The sequence below is a fragment of the Sphaeramia orbicularis genome, chromosome 4 (assembly GCF_902148855.1).
Source record: "Sphaeramia orbicularis chromosome 4, fSphaOr1.1, whole genome shotgun sequence".
NCBI classification, from domain to species: domain Eukaryota; kingdom Metazoa; phylum Chordata; class Actinopteri; order Kurtiformes; family Apogonidae; genus Sphaeramia; species Sphaeramia orbicularis.
Window position 1 is genome coordinate 10940153 of NC_043960.1, and position 26823 is coordinate 10966975.

Here is a 26823-nt window from a genome sequence, read left to right on the forward strand (position 1 = left end):
ACAGGGGTTTTTTTTAAAGGTTTTTTTTTGTATATTATCTCCATGAAGTGAATAATAACTAGTATTAGAGTATGTTCAAATGTGAGAAAACATCTGATTAGCAGCATTAAAAATGTTTTTATTGCATAGTTTTCCACATCATTTTCTGATATTAGGTTTTAAATACATGTTCCTTTGCTTCAAAAATTAAATACATGGTGTCCAGCTGACTGGACATTTTTGTAACTTTTTGTAAAAAAAAAAAAAAAAAAAAAAATCAACCATATTGTTGTTTTTATGTCTAAAGAGGAATAAAAACACTCCGGAAAAATATCTTGACTAAGGTTCATTCATAACACTGGTCAACAACAAATTTATTGTTGAAGTTTTTTGAGCTGATTTAGGATAATTTTGGTGTGCTGAATCCAAAAATCACATTCATTTTGCTCAATCAGGTCAACTTTCTGAACTATGCTACATATTGGCTTTTGAACATTTTTGCTTACATTTATGGGCATTTTCACATCATATGATACAAAATTCTTTCATATTTCTTGCAATAAACGAGTTCTGAAGATTTGACTTGCCAATTTATGATTGTTTTTTTTTAATATTACAGGTGAATGAAATGGCTTCGACTAGAAGATCTTGCAAAAATAAGCCTGACGTATTCTGGTACATCTGCGGTGAATACACCATTGTACCTAACAGGAATCAAGTCACAAGTTTTATAAAGTGTGCTTACCAATCTTATTTTGGTATTAATTATTATATTTTCTGAGAAGATCAAATTTTTCACAAATCAAATTAGCAAAAAAACCTGACCTGATTGAGAAAAACAGATGTCATTTTTGGATTTAGCGGTGCAAAATGGTCCTAATTCAGTTGAAAAAACCTAGACAACTTGCAAAAAACATTTTTTTGTAACCCAGTGTTATTCATGAATGAAAGGGTTAAATATTGGAAAATACCTGATGTTCACTGAAAAAACGCAAAATAGGAGTTGGATCAATGACAGTGGATGGAGACACTTGGTTTTACATTCAGTTGGCAATATCTTTGCTGAAAAAGTCACTTTTTCTTTTTTTTTTTTCTGTTTTGATATAATTAAGTTTGAATTTACTCTGACTTTTCATGGACATCTACATGATCTGTGAATTATAGAGGAAAATACATGATTTACACCCAAAAATGCAAAATACAGAGGATAATGTTATTTTAAAAATTGGTGATAAATCAGTTAAGAAAGGTTAACCCATAAAGACCCAAACATCCACTGTCAACCAAAACCATCTACTGATCAAAACTGTTTAATACCTACTAATCCTATCAATACATGTAAATAGTTGGTGTAAAATACAGTTTATCATCTTTCATGATCATCAGATATGACCCATTTGCACATTCAGACCATGGAAACACCGTCATCTTCTACAACATTGATTCACCAGTAAAACCCATGGAGTTGGATCGATGACAGTGGATGGACACATTGGGTTTATGTTCAGTTAATGAGAGATTGGACTGAAAAAGTAATTTTTTTCTTCATTTTTTTCTGTTTCTGATATAATGAGTCTGGGTCTGCTCGAGGTTTCTGCCTGTTAAAGGGAAGTTTTTCCTCGCCACTGTCACCAGTCACAAGTGTTTGCTCCTGGAGGATTCTGTTGGGTTTCTGTAAATTGACTTAGAGTCTGGTTTGGACCAACTCTATATATAAAATGTCAAGAGATAACTTTTTTTGGTGATCTGGCGCTATATAAATAAAATTTGATTGATTGATTTAATTGGTTTTCCCCTGTAAGTCGCTTTGGAAAAAAGCGTCTGCCAAATGCGTAAACATAAACATAAAAACCCCCAACTTTAATCTGAGCTTTAATGACCATCTACATGATCAGTAAATTACATACAGGGGTTGGACAAAATAATGGAAACACCTAACATTGTGGCATCATAGAAGGTGTTTCCATTATTTTGTCCAACCCCTGTATATGACAATACTTGATTTTCACTGAAAATTCACAAAGTACACAGGATAATATTACAATAAATAGTGATAAATCACTTAAGAAAGTTAAATACAGAGAAAAATTCATTTGGGAATTTCTACAAAAGTCACACTGGGTCTTTATGGGTTAAAAATAGAGAACAATTAATTTGGGAACCACCACCAAAGTAGCACTGGGTCTTTATGAGTTAAACATCAGACGGCGCACATTGTATCAGGAGGAATAAGGAGACAAAGTGTAAACTCATAAATATATTCTTCGGATCTCGGAGGTCTGGAGCGCCAGCAGTCTGCTGACGCTCTTCCTTCCTTTCCCACCCAGAGTAAACTGAGCTTTTCCAGAAGTCCAGCTCTGTCTTTAGTGTGTGGGATCGTGATACGAACTTCAGAAGATTTACAGGACTGCCTTAGCTGTGGCCAAAGACATTTTACACCTGAACTTCAGCTTTGGATAAATCGCCAAGTTATGCGTAAAAAAGCGCACCGCTCGTCGTGACGCTGCGTCACCGTCCTGGACGTAGAACTCTGTAGATTAACGGACGGACCGGGATTATAATATCTAACAGAGAGAAAGGGACGGCTTCATCCCGATGAGGATTACAGATAACATGAGGATTTTGTGGGGTTTTGTGTTGTGCTTCATTGTGGTTTCAGGTAAGAAGAGGGGGTTTTTTTGTTGTTTTTTTTTTTTTTTCCTGTGAGAATGTTTGAGCTCATTTGTGTTAAGTTTGGGAAGGTGTGTGATATTATTTTAAGAAAGTTTTATTGTATGTGTTGATATGACTTGATTAGATTTTTAAAATAATGTTTTTTAAGGTCCTGTTGACCTCCATAGTTTAGACATCTAAACCCTCTGGGACTAAAGGAGATCATCCATGTTTCCTGCCATTGTTCTGTGGATCAGAGGCTTAAATAACAAGCAGAAAGAAGCTGAACAAACTTTAGTGGCTTTGACCTTTATCACATAGATTCTGTCAAGATTTATTATAAAATTAAAATCATACAATTGCCAGCTTCTGTCAGTTGTCATTCACTTGTCAGATCTACACTATGTCTGACATGGATGAGTGTGAACTTCATGATGTTCTTCTGACACACTTACTTTTAGAATGTTTGCGCCATATGTGTTTAATCTGGATTTACAAAACAATCCCATCCACAAAAAACTTTGAGATGATGGAGGTAAAGGTCAGCATTGCTATGCTTGCAGTTAAGATGAAACAGATCTCACAATGATTTCACACAAATCATAGGACGTGTTTTATTGTGTTTGTTCAGACTGGCACAAATCCAGTCCACCTGCACGGAACAGACAGTGTAGAATCACATATTTTATCTCCTTGTATGAACTGACAACTTAAATTAAATGCCATGTGTGTGGGGGTGTGTGTAGAACAGCATATGTCTTGTTCTGGAAGCCAATAGTAACAAACAACATATGTATATACAGATCCTGAAATGACTGAGTTGCCTATTTCTGGAATTTTATACTTTAGGACAGAGGAACTCATGGAGGTGGTACACTGCAAAAAATCTAAATCTTACCAAGTGTATTTTTCTCATTTCTAGTCAAAATATCTCATCACACTTAAAATAAGACAGAATCACCTAAAGAATAACTTTTCAGTGAGATATAAGAACTTATTTTTAGACAATAGATCTTGAAAATCTTATTACAAGAAATGTTACCAAGATAATTTTCACTTGTTCCATTGCCAGACTTTTTTTTTTTTTTTTGCTTAATTCAAGGCTTTTTTGCTCGAATTAAGAAAAAATCCTGATTTAGGCAAAAAAAAAAAAAAAAAATCTTGAATTAAGCAACAAAATCTTGAATTATACAAAAAAAATCATGAATTAAGCAAGAAACAAATGGTGAATCAAGGAAAAAGTCTTGAATTGAGAAAAAAAACAACAACACTTGAATCACCCAAAAAAATCTTGAATTGAGCAAAAAAAAATCTTGATTTAAGAAAAAAAAAATCTTGAATCAAGAAAAAAAAAAAAAAAAACTTGAATTAAGCAAAAAATATCTTGAATTAAGCAACAAAATCTTGAATTAAGCAAAAAAAATCTTGAATTAAGACAAAAAAATCTTGAATTAAGCAAAAAAAAAAATCTTGAATCAAAAAAACCTTGAATTAAGCAAAAAATATCTTGAATTAAGCAACGAAATCTTGAATAATACAAAAAAAAATGTTGAATTAAGCAAAAAACAAATCTTGAATCCTGCAAAAAAAAAAGTCTTGAATTGAGGGGGAAAAAAACTTGAATCAACCAAAAAAATCTTGAATTGAGCAAAAAAAAAAAAAAATCTTGATAAAAAAAAAAAAAAAATCTTGAATCAAGCAAAAAAAAAAAAAATCTTGAATTAAGCAAAATATCTTGAATTAAGCAACAAAATCTTGAATTAAGCAAAAAAAAAAAAAAAAACCTTGAATTAAGCAAAAAACATCTTGAATTCAGCAAAAAAAAAAAAAAAAATCTCGAATAAACCACAAACAATCTTGAATTGAGCACAAAAAAACAAAAAATCTGCCAATGGAACAAGTGAAAATTATCTTGGTAAGATTTCTTGAAATAAGATTTTTTTCCAGATCTATTGTCTAAAAATAAGTTCTTATATCTCACTGGAAAGTTACTCTTTAGGTGATTCTGTCTTATTTTTAGTGTGATGAGATATTTTGGCTAAAAATGAGAAAAATACACTTGGTAAGAATTAGATTTTTGCAGTGTACAGCTACATTTGCAAAGTTTAGAACATTACTTGTGACTGCCTAAAGCTATCTGATGAACAAGATGAAACCCTGCATGTCCGACTGGTTCTAACTCCATGCTCTTTCTGACAGATGCTGTGACGGACTTGACAATGATCGCATCATCTGAATGCACCAACGTCCACGACTTCACCATCTCATGTATCAATGGTGAACGCAACTCAGCCCAGGTTGACCTGAACATCAAGAGAGACAATAAAATTCTTATATTCCCTAATAGGCCAAGTTTTAAACTGGTTAAGCCCAGGAACAATGAAGTGGTGGCCAGAGATTTCAGAGATCTGGATAATATTGGTATCTTCTACTGCGGATCAACACAGGACGATCCCCAATTTGACAGAGTCACAATGATCAACAACTTCAACAGAGGTTAGTTCGCTAAATGTTAGACTTTTTACAACGTATTTAGAGCTGCAACAGTTAATCGATTACTTGTCAGCAGCTAAGTTAATCGACATGAACTTGTTTTGCACTTTACAGTTTTATCTCAAGCACATTACAGTTATTTTTCAGGACATTATCTTATAATTTAATCACGCTTTTAGATGTAAAGCACTTTGGTCTTCATGTTGTTGTAAAGGGCTTTATGAATAAACTTTGACTGGTTGATAACAGTTTTCCAGATTCTACCCAGATCTTTTATACTCATTTACTGTATAGTGTAGTGTTTGCTCTTATGTTATATTCTCTTTACTCATGTTTGCTGTGGTTCTATATTGGTACTGAATGTGTCATACTGCTGCTACAATGCAATTTCCCAGTTTGGCATAAATAAAGTCTATCTATCTATCTATCTATCTATCTATCTATCTATCTATCTATCTATCTATCTATCTATCTATCTATCTATCTATCTATCTATCTATCTATCTATCTATCTATCTATCTATCTATCTATCTATCTATCTAACGATTGATCATGTTTGTGGAAAAAATAAGTAAACACACTCAGATTACATCTTCTTAAATGTGAATATCCTCTGGTTTCTTTCCTCTTCTGTGACAGTAAATAGAATTTTCTTGGGTTATGACCAAACATCACATGTCATTTGGGATTTCGGAAACACTTTTTCACCATTTTCAGACATTTTAGTGTTTTTCAACCTTGGGGTTTGGACCCCATGTGAGGTCGACTGGAATTCACATGGGATCACCTGAAATTTCTAGTAATTGAAAAAAAAAAACAAAAAAACTTACTAATAAAAAAATATATGGTGAGTTGACAGAGACAATCACAATACATAACAGACATGACGAACTGTGAAGCTGAAACTGAAGCACTGTGGTTCTGTTTATCTGTCAAATGTTCATTGTGGTCGGTTTCAGATGCTGCAGCTCTTTCATAATTCCTAGTTTGAGTTCTTGTTTGTTCAGTATTAATTGTCAGCCTTGTAAATCCAAGCTGGACTGACTGTACATATCCTGACCAAGGAAAATAAAATTCTCACTTTGTGCAGTAATCTACACCTGGCTTTTCTGCTTCCGTCCATAATAATATACATTATATAGACTAAATGTCATCTAAAATAAATGTTTATTTGCAATATAGTACAGCAAACACTTACATGATCAAAAACAAATTAATTTTAGCAAAAACGAATGTCTGGGGTCACCAGAAATTTGTGATGTTAAAATGGGGTCACGAGCCAAAAAAGGTTGGGAACCAGTGGATTATTCAAAATGAAATAACTGATCATTTAATCTGCATTAATTGACACAGAAAATACACCGTCGCTCATAAAGTTGGAGTAATGCTGTTTTCGGACACATTCCTCTTGTTAATTCCTATTTATACACATCAATATTCATTTTTGACCAGGCGCAGTGATTCCCACTTACACTTCATCTATCAAGAATAACTCACATTGTCATGATCATTTCACAAGGATAAGAATTGTCTCTTTCGTGCTGTGTCTGGTGTATATGGTGTTTGGAAGACAACCGGGCTTTTTTTTCTTTTTTTCCCTCACAGCAAGTTTTGTTCCAAATCAGCTGACGGTTACTGCTAACAAAGGAGAGACAGTTCACCTCAGCATGCAGCTCCTCAGTCCTCAAAACAGAGATGTTACTTGGAAGTACAACGGTAAACCACCTCACACACATATATTTCATAACACACAAGTCACAGCTCTAATCAGGGCTATTACACAACAAATAAACAGCAGCTACAATAGTCCTACATTGACATATTTGAAGACTGTGCCTTTATCTTTTTTGTGGTGTGTGCAGGAAACTACTTCTATATGACTCACTGGAATGATATGGTCAACCGCACCGCTGTTCTGACAGTGGAAAATGCAGAATCTGTCAATCAAGGTATCTACAGTGCCAGCTTTGTGGGGGACAGCCCCCTCCAAGGTGCCTGGATGAGGCTTATCGTCAGAGGTTTGTTGAACCCTGAATTCGGAATTCCACAAACCGAATTCCACAGTACATACGTGCACACCTATTCACATTATCTATATGCATGTGTTGATGGTGAATGGGAGATAAAGGATAATAGTTTGGAGCTTTTCCTCCAAATGAGAAAAAAAAAAAAAGCTCTCCATTTCTATTACCTCCACCAGGAGCTATTGTGATCACTTTGCTTTGTGTGTTTGCCTGTTTGTTAGTTTGTTAGCAAGATAGCTCAAAAAGTTATGGACGGATTTTCATGAAATGTTGATACTAGCACAAGGAACAACTGATTAAAATTTGGTGGGGGTTGGGGGGTTGGGGGGGAGACAGGGACAGATCTGTGTTGGCGGAGGTCTGCGCTCTCCAAGTGCTTTTCTTGTTCTATTATTTTTTACCAACTCCGACAAGGTCATGTGATCACTCCCATTTTCCTGTCTGTCCATCCATCCATCTGTTAGAAGTGTCAAATAACTAAGTACAAATAATTCGTTACCTTATTTAAGTAGAAATTTGGGTTATCTACAGGGTGGAGAAGCAAAATTTACAATGTACATTTAGTTGTTTTTTTCTCAGCAGGCACTACGTCAAATGTTTTGAAACCAAACATATATTGATGTCATAATCATACCTAACACTATTATCCATACCTTTTCAGAAACTTTTGCCCATATGAGTAATCAGGAAAGCAAACGTCAAAGAGTGTGTGATTTGCTGAATGCACTCGTCACACCAAAGGAGATTTCAAAAATAGTTGGAGTGTCCATAAAGACTGTTTATAATGGAAAGAAGAGAATGACTATGAGCAAAACTATTATGAGAAAGTCTGGAAGATACTATTAAAGAAGAATGGGAGAAGCTGTCACCCGAATATTTGAGGAACACTTGCGCAAGTTTCAGGAAGCGTGTGAAGGCAGTTATTGAGAAAGAAGGAGGACACATAGAATAAAAACATTTTCTATTATGTCAATTTTCTTGTGGCAAATAAATTCTCATGACTTTCAATAAACTAATTGGTCATACACTGTCTTTCAACCCCTGCCTCAAAATATTGTAAATTTTGCTTCCCCACCCTGTGTACTTGAGTAATTACTTTTCAGCCGACTTTTTACTTCTCCTTACATTTTCACACAATTATCTGTGCATTTTACTCCTTACAAATAGCCTCGTTACTCCTATTTCATTTTGGCTTGTTTTCATTCCAGCTTGTCCTCATTCAAAAAAAAAAAAAAACAAAATCCAGATAAATGGCGCCACCCTGATAGACTGAATTTGATTATGGTTGGATGAGAAGTATAAACATATACCATTCCGACACCCTATTGGTTTGTATGTGATCCATCGCACCTGACTTTTTGCACCATTCCAATACTTATATTCAACTAGTCACACAGGTTAAGGCTCAGTAGTACACATATATGGTTCTTTAATACATTTGCATTGGACTAAAATGCGTTCATTTTCTATGGGCAGATATGCGGCTGAAACAGGTACGCTAGTGCATCCCAAATTTTCAGAAAAGTTGATTTATCCCATATGGGCAATTCATTTGCAGCTTACCACAGACATCAGTCAACATTCAAAGTGCAATGTGACAAACATGAATCAATATGCAAATACAAGATCATTGGAAGAGAACTACAAATAAATGCATTAAATAATCAATAAATACCAATGCAAGCTAAAAGACTAAAAGACCCTGTTGGTTCAGCTAACATTAAAAAAGCTCATATAAAATTTTTCAACATTAACATTTTAATAGAACATTATAGTCAGTATGGCCTTTAGAAAAATGGTTTTTGGGGAGATGGGGTAGTGCACTGTAGACCCCTGCCAGCTTTTGTCCTAATTGTATTTTTTTTTTTTCTCCTTACATTTACTCATACTTTTAGTTTTGAAACTAGTACTTTTATACTTTTACTTGAGTAAAAAGCTTGAGTTGATACTTCAGCTTCTCCAGAAGTCTTTTTAAACCCTAGTATCTATATTTCTACCTGAGCAATGGATGTGAATACTTTTGACACCTCTGCTGTCAGTAAAAACAAATGCACTGAGGACAAAACCTCCCAAAAAAAGGAGGCAGAGGGATGAATTATTTATCTTTTTTTTTAATATCTGAGAGGCCCCAGGCTAATTTACTGACAACTGTTAAAAAAAAAAAAAAAGGAAAAACTGACAAAAAGGAGGAAAACATGGGTCATAATTAGTGGTTTGTGGTTAAATAATATTGCGGAATGAGAGGAAGAGTGGACTATCGGCCTTGGCAGAGGACTGCGTTCTCTGTCAATCTTTTATCTGCATCTGACTACATGATTCCACACTTTTTTTAGCCAAGTTTAAGAACTTCTGACGTCGCTTTTAAGTTTAATACATAAAGTTAAAATCCTCATTGCGTCATCTACATATAAACAGAAGTATTGTGTATTTTTGGGCTACTTTGTGCGTTTGTGTGCTGCTCTAAGAAAACTGTTTTGCTTCGCAGACTGTCCCAGTAAGATGTGGGGTCCTTTTTGCGATATCGAGTGTCCAGAGTGTCTCAACGGTGGAGTGTGTCATGATGCAGATGGAGACTGTATCTGCCCTCCAGGATTCATGGGAACGCGTTGTGAGATAGGTTTGTACCGGAGCCAACATTAAACCCTCACCGGTATAGCGGCGTTCGTTTGTGTGTGTAAATGGAGGGAGGTATTCTCTCTCACCTCTGTGGTATTTTGAAACATGACACAACAAAACTCAAGGAATTTAAATAAACACATTTGTGAATTTGTCTTTCTCGGATGGATTGCAGCCTGCAGAGAAGGAATGTTTGGTCGAAACTGCCAGGAGTCATGTCGCTCAGAGCTGAACTGCAAGGGGCTTCATTTCTGCATGCCAGACCCTTATGGCTGCTCCTGCGCCAGCGGTTGGTTTGGGAGGCGCTGTGAGCAGGGTGAGCCCTTAAACGCTTAAATCTGGCGCTGTGATTGTTCATTTTTAGAGGAAATGTGAATATCCAGAAGTTTTGTGTAATTCCCCAAGCCTTTTTACTTTTTTCTCAGGTAAAAAGTGTTAGGAACTTGTTGATATCCAGAAGTTTTTGTGCAATTCCCCAAGCTTTTACCCTTTTCTCAGGTAAAAAAAACTTAGGGAACCACACAAAACTTGTTGATATCCAGAAGTTTTGTGTAATTCCCCAAGCTTTTTACCTTTTTCTTCTGGTAAAAAACTTATGGAACCACATAAAACCTGTTGAGATCGAGAAGTTTTGTGTAATTCCCCAAGCTTTTTACCCTTTCCTCAGGTAAAAAGTGTAAGAAACAACATAAAACTTGTTGATATCTAGAAGTTTTGTGTAATTCCCCAAGCTTTTTACCCTTTTCTCAGGTAAAAGTGTCAGGCACCACACAAAACTTGTTGATATCTACAAGATTTGTGTAATTCCCAAAGCTTGTGACACTTTTCTCAAGTAAAAAGTGTAAGGAACCACAAAAAACGTGTTGATATCTAGAAGTTTTGTGTCATTCCCCAAGTTTTTTACCCTTTTCTCAGGTAAAAAGTGTAAGGAACCACACAAAACTTGTCGATATCCAGAAGTTTTTGTGCAATTCCCCAAGCTCTTTACCCTTTTCTCAGGTAAAAGTGTCAGGAACCACACAAAACTTGTTGGTATCTAGAAGTTTTGTTTAATTCCCCAAACTTTTGACCCTTTTCTCAGGTAAAAAAAACTTGGGGAACCACACAAAACTTACTGATATCTAGAAGTTTTGTATAATTTCCCAAGCTTTTTACCCTTTTCTCAGGTAAAAGTGTCAGGAACCACACAAAACTTGTTGGTATCTAGAAGTTTTGTTTAATTCCCCAAACTTTTGACCCTTTTCTCAGGTAAAAAGAGTAAGGAACCACACAAAACTTGTTGATATCCAGAAGTTTTTGTGCAATTCCCGCTTTTTACCCTTTTCGAAGGTAAAAAGTGTTAGGAATCACACAAAACTTGTTGATATCTAGAAGTTTTTTATAATTTCCCAAGCTTTATACCCTTTTCTCAGGTAAAAAGTGTAAGGAACCACACGAAATTTATTGATATATAGAAGTTTTGTGTAATTCCAGAGGCTTTTTTTTTTTTTACCTTTTCGTGCATCCATTATACAGCTAAGTTGCCTGTTTTCTGTTGTTAGCCTGCCATAATGACATGTACGGACCAGACTGTAGGCTGAGCTGTCGGTGCCAGAATGGAGGCGTTTGCAACCGCTTCAGTGGATGCCATTGTCCAACAGGATGGTGGGGGCAACACTGTGAGAAATCTGGTACGAATTGCGATAAATATATTTACTTTTCTCTCCTTATTCTCATTTATCTGTCTATTCATTGTTGCAACATTTAACATTTGTATTTCTTTCCTTCTCACCATTTATCAGCATTTTCCTCCTCCTCAAACAAAATATTTATAGGAATATGATATCACCATTTTGGCTAATATGAAGATAAAACGCTGACTGTCCTACTGAATAATAGCAGGAGTCTTAAACAAGTCAAATGTAAAACAGCAGTGAAGGAAGAGCCTGGGTTTTTTGTTGGATAAAAATGGATAAGAATACTTTATTACCTTATAGACAGTTGCAGTCCCTCTGACTTTTTCTGACTACTGTTTGTCTATTATTCAGCATCTTTATCTTCATTTGATCCAGCCATCTGTAACGTGATACCATAAATTCCGTACAGATAACACACCACTTTTAATTGTCTTGTTATCTGTACGCATTATAAGCTTTCCACGTGCATGTTCACACCGCGGCAAATACCACACGATTAGGGTTAGCAGTTACAGATATGTACACCGCAGATCTTGGCGTACACTGACACACGATCAAATGGCGTTGAATAACACGGGAAAGGATAAACAAGCGTATGTAATGCCATAAGAACTGGCGTGACATACAACACGATTTCATGAGATCAGTCTGGATCCAACTCTGCCCTGCATGAGTCCCTGACGTTTTACATTTATTCACACTTCTTTTTTATACCTTTTGAGTAAGATACTTCTTAATGTGTCTTCTTAATTCCTATTCCATGAATCTTTCCTTCTTCAGACCGAGCCCCCCAGATATTGGACCTGGAATTTAATTTGGAGTGGAATCTGAACTCCAGCCCCAAGATCCTGTGCTCAGCAACAGGCAACCCCCTGCCCAGCCACAACAGCATTGAGCTGCGAAAGTTGGACAGCACAGTAGTCAGGGTAGGAGCACCCCTGATGTTTTGAAACACCTTTTAACATCTAAATCTGGTATTAAATGAATAAAGTTAACACGAGAGAATTACACTTAGTGAAACACTGAGAGAAGTTGGCAACTTCTAATGCACTAAACCTGCTAATTTTGCAGCAATTACCTGTAATAAAAGTTAAATAAATAAAGTAGTTTTAGGACCGTCAGGATGTGCAGTGGGATTGCATTTTGATTGCATTCTGCAAAAAAGACATTTAAAGAAAGTAGAATATTGTTTCTGGGAAATCTTATTTCTTCCTAAAAAGAAAATGAAGTTTTTTTCATGAGAAAAGCAACTTAATTTTAACCCATAAAGACCCAAACAGCCACTGGAAACTAAAAGCATCTACTGATATAAAATGTTTAATAACTATTGATCCACTAATCCTATCAATACATGTAAATAATTGGTGTAAAATACAGTTTGTCATCTTTTCATGCACATCAGATATGACCCATTTGGTTGTTCAGAGGCTCTGTACTGAATGTGGAAACTTCATTTTCTGCTATTTTGATTCACCGGTAAAACCCATGGCCTTAGATCAATGACAGTGGATGGAGACATGTGTTTTTTGTGTTCAGTTAATGATATTTTTGTTGAAAAAGTACATTTTTCTTCAGTTTTCTTTGTTTTTGATATAATAACCATCAACTTTAATCTGAGCTTTTGTGAACATCTACATAATCAGTAAATTAAATATAGGAAAATACCTGATTTTCACTGAAGGAAATCCAAAATAAAGATAATATTACAATAAATGATGAAAAATCATTTACGAAAGGTTAAATAGAGACAAAAATCCATTTAGGAAGTCTTAGGAGTCTTTATGGGTTAAGAAAACCTAACTTTGTCTTTTTCTAGCTATTCCAGCCAATAGATTAAACCAGTAACAAGATAAAATAATGGCTCTGCATAACATTTTCAGAGCAAAAGAAAGGTTATTTTTCTTATTTCAAGAATAGTCATTTATGCAACTTCTTAGCTTGAAGATATTGAATGTTGTCTTTACTTGTAATAAGCACAACTTGCTTAAATCATAATGTGTTTTGTAATTTCATGATCCATTATAGTATTTCACTGGCTAGTCTTATACTTTTTGACATTGATTTAGACTTGTACAGACTTAATACAACAAGAGTACACAATACACAAATATAGTTGCAATGGTTAAGCACAGACTTACAAAAGTATGTATTATAAAATATAGGTATATAAAAGTAAATCACGCTAAAATACTATTAAGTGCAATAGTAAAAGCGAACTGTGGAGTTTACAATAGTGCAGCAAGTTCATGCATATATTAATAAAGCAGAGTGTACAAAAGACATGGTGTCCAGGATGAGCTTAACACAAGGCAGTTGAGTTGGATTTAAGACTATCTGACACCTTTCCAGTGGGTCTAGGTTTGCAGTATACTGTGCCTTTAAGACTTGGCTGATTACTACAAGGTGAAGTCAAGCTTTGAGGAAGTCAACAACACAATGGGCAGAGCAGATAAGGCTGTATCACTCTACAGGGCAGCAGTTACCATGTGTTGCTTATGTGAGAGATATTAAGTTTCTGTGTTATTCTTTCTGTACCGCTTCCTTGATAATTGAACAAATCTGATAAATAATTGCACCTAAACTTCCCACAGGAAACAAAACCAAAAAAAAAAAAAATCTGAGTGTGAACATAAATCTAAGAAGTGGCAAAAGTTAGCACAGGAAATAGAGGTGTGGTTTTGTTGTAAGTTGCATTTATGTGTTTTACTGTCAGGCCTCTCACACTGTCATGGACTCCAATAAGAGTACAGCCCATTTCGAGATCCCACGTCTCAGTGCTGAACAAGGAGGGCTGTGGGAGTGTAGGGTGTCCACTAATGGCGGCCAGGACTCCCGCAAGTTCAACCTCACAATTAAAGGTGAAATTAAAACAATGTGCAAAACAAAAGAGGCTTTTTAATAATATGACTGTAGTAAATCAAGCATATTTTCTGTACCTCCTCAGAGCCTCCAGTGCCCACCAGCGCTCCAAAACTGTTGGAAAGGAGAAGTAAGCAGCTTTTGGTGATGCCGGTGGACTCGCACCGAGGAGACGGCCCCATCGTATCCACCAGGCTTCTGTACAAGCCTGTGGAAAACAAAGACTCCTGGTCCTCCATTATAGGTAGGGAGGACAAGATGTAAGACAGCAATTTAGTCTGATTTTATTAGAGGGAGAAGCTGGAGCATCTGGGTTTTTATCTTATTGCACAACAGCAGTAAAAGCCAACATTGCAGCATCACTATGGAAGTCCAACAAATTATTGCTCAAACTCAAAACAAGATTTTAGGTTAAATACTGTCACAGAGAAACCAAAATAAATAAATCATGTTCACCACCCCACCATGTTTCATCTACATTTAAGTGCTATGAGCTCTACTACAGGAGCAACATCATGTCCTTTTTAGTTAAATTTTTGTTATTTATTTGTTTATTGATTCAGGGAAAGCAATCACTCAACAATACTGTAAATGTGCCAGTGTTGGCCGAATGGCTAAGTTTCAACTGTTGTCCCTTGGCCAGATGTTAATGTAGCCAGGCAAACAACACAGCAATGTTCAATGTTACCACACAGAGAGCAGAGAGATTATTGTCATTGTTAGGCAATTTTGACAGCTAATGGTAAACAAAGTTTTAAAAAGAATCAGATATGCACCAGGCAAAAGTTAAAATGATGAAGTAAAATGAATGTAGTCCACTATTTTACAAAAGACCTAAACATCCATCTGCAACCATCTACTGATTTAATAACTTTGGATCCACTAATTCTATCAATACATTAAAATAATTCAGGTAAAATACAGTGTCTCAGCTTTTCATTGTCAACATATATGACCCATTTGGATGTTCAGAGGATCCATAGTAAATATGGAAACACTGTCATCTTCTGCAACATTGATTTACCAATAAAATCAATAAGCTTGATAAATGGCAGTGTTTATAGACTCTTGTTTTTAGTTCACCAGCCAATAGGCAATGAGCTGTTGTCGTCATCACTGACTTTGTCGTCGTCAATTTTATCGTAATCATTGACTTCGTCTTTGTTAGCAATTTTTTCAAACATCTTCTCAACAAAAATACTGCTCAGATTCATTTCCAATTTTTTATGTAGCTTCCTTGGGAATATGTCTACAAAGTTTGTTCACAGTTGTGAGAAATTCTGATTTCTGAATTTTTGACATATTAAACATTTGTCTTTACTTACAGTATAATGGGCCATATTTTGATGGTTTATAACATGGTCACAGATAACAGTAAAGTTACTATTGAGCACTGACAGGAAGTAATATATTGACTTTGAATTAATTAGTTGAGTTATCCTCCAGTTAAAGTACCACCCACTTCTACTGGGAGATTGATCTCCTGCATCCAGACCGCAGGACTCTAACATAGAACAGAACCTGACAACCTCACACATTCAACTTGTTATTGATTCTTGATACAATATGCCGGTGAGCTACAGGGCCATTGGTCCTATTTTTACATTCTGTAAATTATTTATTGTTCTTCAGTTTTCTCTTTTTTAATACATAATAACTTTTGAATTCTGTACAATCAGTAAATGAAACCAGTAAATAAAATATAAGAAAACCCCTGATTTTAACTGAAAAATCCATAATGCAGAGGAAAGGTTAAACATGGAAGAAAAGTCATTTGAAAGTCACCACAAAATTAATTCTCTGTGTTCATAACACCATTAAGCATTGACACAGTCAGGTAATACCAAGTGTAATTCATTAATTATATGACAGAAATTACATGGGGAACAGGACACAACTCATGGAATGGCAGAAAACACAGAGTAGACATAACAGACACACAATGACTAGTTTAATGACATGTCTGGGTTATTTTGACAAAGTTTCGAGATTATGTACAAAGGAATCATAAGTCATTGTATCCGTTTATGTAATCCGGTGTATAATGACATACCTACAATAGTCATTACTTTTTTTTTTAACTTGTCTTGCATCTGTAACACGTTACTGCTATTGTTAAAAGAAATTGTCCCTCATGTTCATCCAGTTTATAGTGACAAAGAACCTATAACACTGATGAACCTGGAACCATCCACCCGGTACCGTGTCCGTGTCCAGCTGAGTCGTCCTGGGGAAGGAGGGGAAGGGGCTCCCGGACCAGAGGCCATCCTGGAGACTGACTGTCCTGGTAAGAATGCAAACGTTAAGCATGAGTATATTTAGCTGTAAATCTTGCCTGGGGAAAAAAAGGCATGTTGTTTGGTCTACAGAATGCAGTTTTCTCTCATAGTGAATTCTCATTGTTTTTACTGAACACTGCTTTTCCCAGGCTTTAAGATTTGTTGAGATTTCCCAGTGAGCGCATGTGTCCGGACAACTGAAGTCTAGGGCAAATATAGAACAGCACCACTGGACTGAAATGATCTGTGGTTGCTTCTTTGGTAAAATAACATGAGAGCTGTACCTAAGGGATTGAAACCAAAAAATAAAGCTTGTCATCAATCAGCTTGGACAGGAAAAAAACTGAAGTAAAACTCTGAAGTAGAAGTTACAACATGTATTGTAGAACACAGTGATGTTTAGATTCCTCCATGGTTGTGGTGCAGAAGGAGAGAGTGTATCTGGGTGGAAAAAAAAAGACAAAATAGGAACATGAGTGTTTTTTAGTGTAGTAATCCCCATTATATGGTTTTTGTGTACATTTTCTTCGATGCATATATGAAGTGTATTGTCATTGTTGTGAGATGTACCTTTAACAATGAGTCTATAGACTTAGAATCAAATAGGTTGTTTTTAAAAAATTGCAAATGCAAATGATTTTAGCTCTTTAAAACCTGATGTGTCATCGCTGACACACCCTGCGCATATGCAGTTTAGATGGCTGTAATACTTTCACTGTTTGTGCAATTGGAAAAATTCCAATGGTTTCTGAAACCTGAGACGTTGCGCTTTATAGGTTTTATTGGGTCATTACGGTAATTTGACTCATGCCTGTACTTGAAGCTGGAGAATAAAACAGTATTATAGCATGCAGTAAATTGTAAATGATTGCTAGATTTTTAAAGATCTGGGGAGAAAAAAAAAAAACGCTCTGGAAAAATGGGCAAACGGACTAACTCACAGCGTATTTTCTAATTTTTTAGTTAGTCAAAATAAGAAAAAAAAAGTCCAGGCGGACTATTTTAGGCTTAGGGTTTAAAGGGTTAAGTATGCTAACCTCTTAGATGGTCTCCTAACTAACCCTAAGACCTAAATAGCCACCAGCGATGAAAGTCATTTACTGATCTAAAATGTCTAATAACCACTGAACCACAAATCCCATCAAAACATGCAAAATATTCAGGTAACATGCAGTTTCTCAGCTACTTATCGTCATCAGATATGACCCATTTGGGCTCGATAATGAACATAGAAACAGCTTCTGCAATACTGATTCACCAGTAACAGCCACGTAATTTGACAAATGACAGTTTTTATAGGTGTTTTTCTTATGTTGAGTTAATGATATATACTGTTGTAACAGTCACTTTCTCTTCAATTTTCTCCATTTTGAAATAATAACCTTTAATTTAATTTAGTTTTTAATGAACATATACATGATCAGGAAATCAAATGTATGAAAATACCTGATTTTCACTAAAAAATGAAAAATTCAGACTATAATACTGTAATTAATGGTGATAAATCACTTAGGAAAGGATGAATAGGAAAAACCACATTTGGAAGTTGTCACAAAAATAGCTCTAGATCTGTCTGGGTTAACATATAGTGATTTAATTGGTTTTCCCCTGTAAGTCACTTTGGAAAAAAGCGTCTGCCAAATGCATAAACATAAACATAAACATATGCATGGGGTCTGAAGATGTGTATAGCTTGTACATTTGGACATGTGATGAGAAAATACCCTTGGTAGTCACTGATTCACCACAAAACTAACTTCACAAAAGTAATCAAACTCCTTGACTTTGGAAGAGAAAGAAAAAGAAAATATTCTACTCAGTATATTTTTTTGTTATCCAACAGTAGTCCTGTTGATTGCTGCCAAATGAGGTTGAACTTCAAGGGTCTGTCCAGGCCGTCTTATTGATAGCTCATCTAGGGAACAGTGAGTTAATGTGGAGAGGGAGCTGTCAGTCTGCTCGGCTCATCCCGTGTTCTCTGTCGCTGCAGAGCCCACGGTTCAACCTGAGATTGACATCAGCACAGTGGAAGGCCGTAATGCCACTGTGCGCTGGCGACTGCCTGGCAATCATGGCATTAACGCTGGCACAGCCAGTGGCTTCTTAGTGCAGCTCTTTGGGCCCCCACCCTACAGTGAGAAACTCCTGGAAGAGACCACTCTGCTCAATGTGCTTTCTACCAAGTTCCACAACCTGGAGTACCAGCAGGACTACACCGCCGTGGTGCGCCTCATCAACTGTGGCAGCCAGGGCCCCCCGTCCAAGCCATACCACTTCCGCATCAACAGCCAGGGTAACTAGAACCTCTGCTGTTGGTTAGAAATACAGTGGAAAAAAGGCCAGGACCACTACAAGTGACACACATTAGGTGTAATTATAACAACTGAACGGAGCTGGTGTTTGCTTGGTGACTCTCTCCCTGCCCACAAACTATGTGCAAATTGAGGAAGAAATTTGCATCATATCTATTTTATCTGTCTTGTCTGTCTGTGTATGTAGATATCTCCAGTCATGGAAAAAATTATAAGACCACCCTTGTTTTCATCAATTTCTTGATCATTTTAATGCCTGGTACAACTAAAGGTACATTTGTTTGGACAAATATAATAACACCAAAAATAGCTCATAAGAGTTTAATTTCAGAGCTGATATCTATCAATTTTCCATGGTTTTCTTGATAATAACCAAAATCACTTCAGTTCTTACATCAATATCTATGGCTTTATACTGACAAAAACAGTGCTTTTAGGCATTCCATGTTTTCTTTTCTGTCTGTTTTAGTCACATGATACACACAGAAGTTGGTGCTTGATTGCATAACCATTGTTTTTGATGACTTTGATGGTCTAATAATTTTTTCCACGACTGTATCTGTCTGTTCATCCATCCGTCTGTCCATCTAAACTAAAAAGCTGCTGCCTTTAAACTGTTTATATAGTTTTGTAAGCGCATACACTTTTGTCCACAAAGCATTAATAATGTGATCACATATTGCTATTACAAAGAAAAGAACATGACAGATGCCACTGCTGAACGCCAGCAAACTTTTCCAAAGTGTGGAAAAACTACAATAAAACAAATACAAGTATAAAAGGAAAAATATGACCATTCAGCTAATAACTGCAACAACCGTTTATCATTAGTTCAGCAGCAAATCATTTACGTCAAACAGATAAAACCAACCAATCTAATAACTCAAAGGATGTTTCTTATTCAATAGCTGCAAATGTCACATAAATGTAATTTTTCATTTTAAGGATCAGTGTTTTCCAGAATATATAGTTACAGTGAGTTGTTGTCAGTGACCCTAAATGTATAATCTCTGTGTCCCAGGCCCGTCATCCCCACGCAACGTTCGGGCCCGCCCACTGTCTATATCAGCCATTCAGGTGAAGTGGCAGCCCCCCGAGGATCCCAACGGTGGCATTATTAAATACGTCATCGAGTACCAGCCAGTCGGCCATGGCAGATCTCACCCCTGGGTGGACACAGACGACGGAAACAAGACCACGAAAGATGTGACGGCGCTTAACGGCAGCACGCTCTACCAGTTCCGGGTCAGAGCCGTCTCCAAAGTCCCAGGAGAATGGAGCAAGTTTGTCCAAGCGATGACACAGGGAGATGGTGAGTAGGAATTTACTGTCTGCAAACATACTGCAGATGAGTTCACATGAGAAGTGCTGTTTCAAGGCATTCGTTAAAATCACACTTTTCTCATCATAATAGATTCTGTTCATTTTGTAAGGATTGAGAGAAATTTTGCTAAAGTTTCCATGCTGGGCTGGGAAAGCAGAGCTGTATTAGTGCATTAAAATTTTATTAATATGGATTACTGTAGCCTTGTCGTTCTGAAATTTCAGAATACCACCACCCAGTTTTGTAGCCCACAAAAACTTTTAACCAACTTAGATCGACCCATGAGACAAGATAAAATATTGCAGACAGAACAGAGCAGTTGTATGTGAGCAATGAATAATAATAATAATAATAATAATCCATGTGTATATATGTAGTTTGCAATGCAGCAAATCTAGGAAATTAAATGCAAGACAGTTCTGGGTTTTAGGCGATTGGTAATAATGCATAACATTTTACAGAATCCAAATCAACATGAAAAATCTGAGAGAAAATCTATTAAAAAAAAATTAGATACAAGATAGCTCTACATTCTATGGTAGTTTCAAGCTTCACCCAGTGATCAAATATGAAACATGTATTTAATATAGCCTCTGGGAATAGCTGCTGTAGTTGAAGGTTTTGTAAAAATCAAATCAATCAAGGACTAAAAATTACTACCAACGGGAAACATCCACGCTGTTGTGCTTCTGGTTTATATTAGAGCGATCCAAAGTGGCACTGAGCAGGACCACCCACGCAGGGACAGGGATTTACAGATTATAATAAAACATCCACATGAAACAGCCTATTTATTTCCACTCTCTGATATTCATCTCCATGTCCCCTCTTGATTTTTCTCTTCGTCTTTCATCCTGCCCTCTCTCCTCTCTCCCTCTGCGTTGAAAAAGGCCTTCATAATTTAACCCCGACCACCCAGGGTGTGGCTGGGAAGCCTGCGGCAGACAGTTACCAGCTGTTGGTGGCGGTGGTGGGCTCCGTGACCGTTACCTGTGTGACCATCCTGTTGGCGCTGCTGGCTCTTTTCTTCATTCGTAAGACGCTGCTGAACCGCCGACGGACATTCACCTACCAATCTGGATCAGTAAGGACACATCAGTGGTTTTTTAGAGTTTTTCAACTATTATAGTGACAAAAACTACCAAGGAAAATTTTATTTGACAAAATGATGATACAGAATTGCATGAAAAATGTGCTTCATTTTTGCTTTTCCCACTTATTTTCCAAGCTCTGCTGTGCATTAAGCAATGTTCATGGTTCATGATGTACAATGTACAACATGATATCACAGATAGCGTGACACTTTTAATTGGCGTGTTATCTGTACACATTATAAGCTTTCTGCATGTATGTTAACACTGCGTCAAATACCACGTGATGAGCTGTTTGGGTTAGGTGTAGGGTTATGGATATGTAAACCCAAGACCTTGGCGTACACTGTCACGAGATCAAACGGCGTTGAATAACACGCGAAAGGATGAAAATGTGTACGTATAGCACGCCAAATGCCATAAAAACAGGTGTGATATACAACATGTGAGATCATGAGATCAATCTGCAATGTAAGATCTCTTAAAAAGTGTTGGTTTTATTAATTATAAATATCATGTGAATCATTGTTTCAGCCTAGTCTTTAAGGTTCTATATATCCAATCTAACTTTATTTATAAAGCACTTTAAAACAACCACAGTGCACCAAAGTGCTGTTCAGAAGACTAAAAGCAGCCAATAAAATTAATCAAAGCATTTCGAAACAATAAAAATCAAATAAAGCAAGTTAAAATATAAAAACAGAAATAAAATGTCAACATTGCAAGAGTGTCAAAAAGCCAAAGAGAACAGGTGGGTTTTAAGAGATTTAAAAACAGGCAACGAGGAGGCCTGTCTGATATACTGATATATAAAGGTTTTAATTTTATTTATGTAGCCCAATGCCGCAAATCAGAAATTCACCTCAAAGGGCATGAGAATCTGTATTATAAAAAACACCATCTGTCTTTAGACCTTTGGTTCAAGTGATGAAAAAAATGGTAGAAACCTCAGAAAGCACTGCAGAGGAGGATCCCTGCTCTAGACAGTACAATAAGCAATAAATACAGAGGATTTATTCTTCATACAGCTGAAAAATGCAAACTAACACTAAAAGTACATAAAAAGTCAACTAAATCTTGTCTAATTCTACAAAATAGAAGTAACTTGTCTGTAACACCAGCTAAAATAACTAGGATAAAAATCTAAATTAATGAACTTTCCTTCACTATAATAATTCTGTAAAGCTGTCACATTCATTGATCATGCTTGTTAAACTCGAGACTGTTTTCATTTCTAGGGAGAAGAGACAATTCTGCAGTTTAATTCAGGAACTCTGACCCTGACGCGGAGGCCCAAGCCCACCCCAGAACCCCTTACCTATCCAATCCTAGAGTGGGAAGACATCAAATTTGAGGATGTCATCGGAGAAGGCAACTTCGGCCAGGTCTGTCATTGTATTTTTCATCTTGACCTTAATATTCCTCATATGTTTGGTTACACATTTAAGCTAATAACAGTTTCCAAACCAGGTCATCAAAGCCATGATCAAGAAGGATGGGAACAAAATGAGCGCTGCCATTAAGATGCTAAAAGGTAACGCTCAATTAAAACATACAGATCCACATGTAAAAACACTGATGGGATAAGTGCTGATTGTATAGGATATCAACTAGTGCATTAGCCAGCATGCAAGAACGTATTCCACTTTCAAAGTTGCCAGTTTTGCTGCAGTTTATAGCTTAATCAGACGTGACATTTAATGATTACAGGCAATGCAACAGCTGTGATTTCTCCAGGCAATGACCCACTCTATTCACACACGGGCTTAATCAGACATTACATGAACGCTGTACTCAGGAGTTGGACGAGTAAAGTCTGCTTAACGTCCACTCGACTGATCTGTAAATTTCTGTTTTCACACACATTTCAGGCTGGCAACTCATGTGTGAAAGGGGCTTAGCACACTAACACACTGACACACAAACACTCAGTGGATTCTCTGATGTGATAATTTCATTTCAAAGACTCGCTGAAGCTGCTTTGCTTGCGTTTTGTTTAATGATGCTGTTTGCACTGATATTCCCACAGAGTTCGCCTCAGAGAATGACCACCGAGACTTTGCAGGGGAGCTGGAGGTGTTGTGTAAACTAGGCCAACATCCAAACATCATCAATCTCATTGGAGCTTGTGAGAACAGAGGTGAGTGAGTGACACCTAGTGGCTTTTATTGATACTGACTGTGTTTTAGTTTAGAAGACCCTTTGATGCATGAATTATGAGAACCTTGAGAGTGTTTTTTATTAGGCATGAAAAAAACTGATTAAAATTTTTTCAACGAACAGAGTTTCAAAAATGTCCACTCAGCTGGACACCATGTGTTTAATTTGTGAAGCAAAGAAACATGTATTTAAAACGCAATATCAGAAAGTGATGTACTGTGTGAAAAATATGAAATAAAAACATTTTTAATGCAGCTAATCTGATGTTTTCTCACATTTTAGCATACTCTGATACTAGTCATTATTAACTTCATGGATATATAACTTTTTAAGAAAACTGTTAATTACAGTCTAATAACAACTAACAATTGATTTAGCTAAACTCAAACATGTTACTGCAGATCAGGTTTATCAAGAACAGCAAAGTTATAGTAATTGTATGAATTGCCGTGTATGAGATTATGCACAGCTATCCACTGTGTTGGCTAGTATGGAACTAAAACAACAAAACCCATGAATATACAAGAGAACAGGTGTAGAATTAGCTGTCCATTGTAGTGACCGCTATGCATGAAAGGGTTAAGAAAATGAATGGTATGTTATTTTTAATCAGATACTTTACTCGATTAAAAATAGAAATATATCATTACAAGTGAAAATATGACATTATAGGAAAATATATCAGGAAAATATACTTTAAGATTAATGGCTCCTAAGTGTTATGTTATTATAGAGCAGTATGTTAATATATTTTTATCACTGCAAAATGTTAAAATATCACACCAAAGTCTTGAAAATAATGGCATATTCAGGAATATATAAAGTCATACAATCCTGTAAGTAACTGTGCAGTATTCAATACAAAATACCTTGAATTTAAGTTTAAGACAGCCATGGCAGCAAGTATGATTGGCAAGAAAGATATCAGATGACATTAGAATTTAAAGACAATCCTTATGTCAAAGAATGTATTAAAATGAGATAACATATACTGAGTACAACCATAAAGTGATCAAATTACTGTACAATTGGCATTAGGTTAGAAGCCAAAAATACAACACATTATTATAGATCTGTTAACAGTGATGTGAAGTGTTTTAAATGGTTGTGGGTATAGCTAAGACTGTGTCATATTGTTTTGTTAAAAACAAAAAAGGTATTGTAAGTATTACGTATATCTAAAAAGAAGTATGCAGGTGTAGAAGTATCTCAAACTTGTACCTATGGTCAGCACTTTAGTAAAAGTTATATCGTACCCCTGCTTTAAGACTTCCATGTGTGGAAATATTCATTCTTACACCACAGATTTATCATTATATCACCACGTACGTATTGTTTTGTTGATGTTCTAGTCAGTGACCTCCTTACGTCTTCCTTTTATAAAGCACAGATACATGTTAAGTTTTCATTTGATCCAGATCCAGATACTAAACAGATCCAAACAGATTCTCTCAGCTCATTTGATCCATGTAATTTGTATCTGGAAAACACCAGAATGGGTCCAGAGTAAATAAACTTTGTCTGCCAGATTTACATTTAGTTCATTTTTTTTATTTACGAAATGTATTAAGTTTCCCAGAAATGAGTTGTTACCATGAACAATCGGTTTTCTTGCTACATCAAATGGATTTTACATGGAATAATTGAATTGCGATTGTTTGGTGAAAGATTGCAAACACAGAATGAGAGAAATTACATCAGTGAGGGCATTACAAAACCAACTTATCCTTGAAAAAATAAACATCTAACTTACTCAATGTGCATCGTTTGTAGCAACTGAAACATCGATTTTCACATACTTGTTTTCACTTCAGTGAAATTCAGTGAAAACCACAGAAATGTTCACAACTGGTGTAATAAAAGAACCAAATATGAATAACTGTGCGTCATCCATTCATTAATGTATGCATATTTTCAATGAAAACATTTGTAAGGACTTCCTCTCCCAGGATCTGCCTTTCTAACTTGCATTAAATCACATTATTTAATCCGTTTCACCTCTGCTTTACTCAGGTTGTGATATGTGATCTGATTATTTTCCACAAAATTGTTTTAGGAAGGATTGCATGTAATGATTAACATAACCTCTTGTACCTTAGGAGGGGCACAATTGTATTAGGTTTCAGTTGTTTAATTTACTATCCGTGGTGCTTTTATTCTTCCCCTGTGCGTATGGTTTTTTACTAATTGTTCTGGCACTCTCCCTGGTCTATGTGAAATCAACACAAAACTCTTCCAACAAGCACAAATGCCTCTTGACCTGTAGGAAATCTGGCTCCGGATGGAAGCAGTCATCTATTAACAAAGTCTGGGCCATCTGTTGGAGCTCAGTGAGGATTTTATAAATTGCTTGTTACCTCTCTGTCTGTGTCGAGGCAGGTCAGGCCCCACAGCAGCTGCAGCTCAGTCTCTTTCTGGCTGGTGTTTCTAAGCAGAGTCCAATTCTTTATCATCTTACTAAGTAAAGTAATCATTTTAACACGTTACATTTTGTTGTATGGAGCTGAATTCTCACAAACTTTACCTGCATAGTGTGTTTAATCCCAGATAAAGTAATTTCACAAAGGCTAAGACAGTGGTTCCCAACCTTTTTTGGCTCGTGACCCCATTTTAATGTCACAATTTTCTGGCAACCCCAGATATTCAAAACAGAGAAATTTTTTTGGGGGCTAAAATTAATTTGTTTTCAATCATGTAATAGTCTGCTATATTATGTTGCAAATAAACATTAATTTTGGATGACATTTAGGCTATATAATCAGTCCCGCTCTCATTGGCTGACGTTCTGTCACGCTCCGCTCTGACTGGCTGATGTTCTGTGATGCTGCGCTCTCATTGGCTGGCGTTCAGTGACGCTGTGCTCTCATTGGCTGGCGTTCTGTGACACTCCCATCTCACTGGCTGACATTCTGTGACGCTGCGCTCTCATTGGCTGGCGTTCTGTGACACTGCGCTCTCATTGGCTGGCATTCTGTGATGCTGCGCTCTCATTGGCTGACGTTCTGTGACGCTGCGCTCTCATTGGCTGGCGTTCTGTGACGCGCCGCTCTCATTGGCTGATGTTCTGTGACGCTGCGCTCTCATTGGCTGACATTCTGTGATGCTGCGTTCTGATTGGCTGGCGTTCTGTGACGGTGCGCTCTCACTGGCTGACGTTCTGTGCTGTGCTCTCATTGGCTGATGTTCTGTGATGCTGCGCTCTGATTGGCTGACGTTCTGTGACGCTGTGCTCTCATTGGCTGGCGTTCTGTGACGCTGCGCTCTCACTGGCTGACATTCTGTGACGCTGCGCTCTCATTGGCTGACGTTCTGTGACGCTGCACTCTCACTGGCTGGCGTTCTGTGACGCGCCGCTCT

General features: G+C 36.6%; 1 protein-coding gene across 2 annotated transcripts in view; it reads left to right on the forward strand.

The window, feature by feature from the left end:
* The first annotated feature begins 2308 nt into the window (after nucleotides 1-2308).
* The window catches only part of tie1 (tyrosine kinase with immunoglobulin-like and EGF-like domains 1), a 32066-nt gene continuing 7551 nt past the window's right edge, over nucleotides 2309-26823 (forward strand). The window contains exons 1-17 of one of the 2 annotated variants that reach the window (XM_030132782.1): nucleotides 2309-2638; nucleotides 4831-5127; nucleotides 6731-6841; nucleotides 6988-7143; nucleotides 9635-9766; nucleotides 9941-10081; nucleotides 11307-11435; nucleotides 12222-12367; nucleotides 14155-14299; nucleotides 14386-14544; nucleotides 16447-16587; nucleotides 18570-18872; nucleotides 19913-20203; nucleotides 21106-21299; nucleotides 22545-22691; nucleotides 22777-22840; nucleotides 23336-23446. In XM_030132782.1, coding sequence (XP_029988642.1) covers nucleotides 2575-2638; nucleotides 4831-5127; nucleotides 6731-6841; nucleotides 6988-7143; nucleotides 9635-9766; nucleotides 9941-10081; nucleotides 11307-11435; nucleotides 12222-12367; nucleotides 14155-14299; nucleotides 14386-14544; nucleotides 16447-16587; nucleotides 18570-18872; nucleotides 19913-20203; nucleotides 21106-21299; nucleotides 22545-22691; nucleotides 22777-22840; nucleotides 23336-23446 — 2731 coding nt within the window. In that variant the 5' untranslated portion in view covers nucleotides 2309-2574. The remainder of the gene's footprint in view (nucleotides 2639-4830; nucleotides 5128-6730; nucleotides 6842-6987; nucleotides 7144-9634; nucleotides 9767-9940; nucleotides 10082-11306; nucleotides 11436-12221; nucleotides 12368-14154; nucleotides 14300-14385; nucleotides 14545-16446; nucleotides 16588-18569; nucleotides 18873-19912; nucleotides 20204-21105; nucleotides 21300-22544; nucleotides 22692-22776; nucleotides 22841-23335; nucleotides 23447-26823) is intronic. The other variant, XM_030132783.1, reaches the window with a different exon arrangement.